A 2,355-nucleotide genomic window follows, 5' to 3' on the forward strand; every position below is an offset into this window, starting at 1 on the left:
GGAGGAGGAGTTACTTTTCTGCTAGAAGAAGATCTGAAGAAAGGAAGTTAGAGTAAAGCAGATTTTTTGAATCAACTTATTAAAAGAGACTTCCTTCATTGATATTAATAAGGTGACATGTTGAACTGACACTAATCATAGCTAAGTTGTAGGTTCATTTGAACAAACAGTATGAAATAACAGGATTTCAAAATGAATAGTCAGGAGTTCCTTGGTAGCCTAGTGGGTAAAGGATCCAGCGTTTTCACTCCCGTGGCACAAGTTCAATCCCTGGCCCCGGGGACTTCTACATGCCACAGGTAGGGCCAAAAACAAAAGAAAAATCACCTCTTTGTGATCTGTCTTCATCCCAAAGAGGTGATGAAACAATGTCATCTGCTCTGTGCTTGCTTCTCCACTAACCAACTGTATAGGAATCACTCTCAGATTCACTTCTCTTGAGGTTACAAATGGCCAGGACTCTGGAGTTTCTCTTATGAAGTCTTCCATATTTTGTTTCAAGCAGATTGGGCAAGACAATCAGCAAGGATGAAAAACCAAACCACAGTAACAAGCTTCATCCTGCTGGGGCTGACAGATGACATTCCACTGAAAATTCTGCTGTTCATTTTTCTCTTTCTTTCCTACACGTTGAGTCTATCTGGAAACCTAACCATCATCACCCTCACTCTGATCGATTCTCACCTTAAAACACCTATGTATCTTTTCCTCCAAAATTTCTCCTTCTTAGAGATTTCATTCACAACTGCTTGTGTTCCCAGATTCTTGTACAGCATATCCTCTGGGGACAAGTCCATCACCTACAATGATTGTGCCAGTCAACTGCTGTTTACAGACCTCTTTGCAGTGACAGAATTCTTCCTCCTGGCCACCATGTCCTATGACCGCTACGTGGCCATCTGCAAACCCCTGCATTACACGGCCATCATGAGCAACAGAGTCTGCAAGAACTTCATCCTCTTCTGCTGGGCAGCAGCACTAATGATCACACTCCCACCAGTGAGTCTGGGTTTGGGCCTGGAATTCTGTGACTCGAATGTCATCGATCACTTTTGCTGTGACGCTTCTCCTCTCCTGAAGGTCTCTTGCTCAGACACACGGGGGACAGAACAGATGGTTATAGCATGTGCTGTGCTGAGGCCATCATCACCCTCGTGCGTGTAGTTCTTTCCTACATTTACATCGTCAAGGCCATTCTAAGGTTTCCCTCTGCCCAGCAAAGGAAGAAGGCCTTCTCCACCTGTTCTTCCCACATGATTGTGGTTTCCATTTCTTATGGAAGCTGCATCTTCATCTATGTCAAACCCTCAGCCAAGGACGAGGTAGCTATTAATAAAGGAATTTCACTCCTCATGACTTCTATTTCACCAATGCTGAATCCATTTATTTACACACTGAGAAACAAGCAAGCGAAGCAAGCTTTTCTTGACTTGATTAAAAAAAGTGCACTCCTCTCAAAGATGTAAAGGGAAACCGAGTCAATGAATCCAAATCAAAGGAAGGATGGAGAGGCACAAAAACTTGAAGTTTCTGATACTATTCATTATCTTATATCATTTATTCTCCAGTCATAATGACATGATCTCTTCTGTTTAAACTCACTTACTGTGAACTTTATTCCACTGTTTACTCTTCATTAAAACTAAACTCTGGATGATGATGTTAACTCTCACTCTCTGGCAGAAATTGCTGTTTGCCAATCCTCTTGGCTGTTATCCCTGGAACCACAGCGGACCACATTTCTCTGCCATCCTGTTAGGTGTGGCTATGCTGCCTATGTCGTAGCTCACAGAAGGGGTGTGGAAGTGATGCTCACCATTTCCAGACCTGCCCGCATCGGAACACCCAATATGTGGTCCACTCTCCACGTTTCCTCACCTACCTGCCAGATGCTCACATTTAAATGACCTTGTGAGCTCACAGTGATGATGAATGAGTCTGGTTTTCCCCATCCTAGCTGTAGGTTTCACCCAAAGGATGGGCAGTCACAGCAAGCTTGGTGATGCTTCTCCTCTGCCCCACCTGCAGGGAGTTGTCATAGGATTCAACAGGTAACGTGTCACAGAAGTGTTCCTGCCACTTAGTAAGGGGGCCATATTCACAGCCAGTTCTAGTTTGGCTGCATGGGCGAAACTGTGACCCACCTGAAGTATCACTACAAGTATATGCTGTTAAATTTAATGATGTGGACACTATGGCTTGACCCTTGGCATTCTCCTCCCTGGACATGCATAAATTCAAATCTGACCTGACAAACCATATGAGGAAAAATAATATTGAAGACAATATACACTAAATGAAGAGGAAATACTCCCACCTTCTTCCACATCTTCTGGTCCTATAAAACATTCCAGG

General features: G+C 43.7%; 1 protein-coding gene across 1 annotated transcript; it reads left to right on the forward strand.

Moving 5' to 3' along the window:
- Nucleotides 1-528: 528 nt before the first annotated feature.
- Nucleotides 529-1,466, forward strand: LOC125131734 (olfactory receptor 6C2-like). The gene is given in 2 exon segments (XM_047788504.1): nucleotides 529-1,138; nucleotides 1,141-1,466. Coding segments are annotated over 2 exon segments (936 nt in total).
- Nucleotides 1,467-2,355: the final 889 nt, after the last annotated feature.

The sequence above is a fragment of the Phacochoerus africanus genome, chromosome 7 (assembly GCF_016906955.1).
Source record: "Phacochoerus africanus isolate WHEZ1 chromosome 7, ROS_Pafr_v1, whole genome shotgun sequence".
Lineage (NCBI taxonomy): Eukaryota > Metazoa > Chordata > Mammalia > Artiodactyla > Suidae > Phacochoerus > Phacochoerus africanus.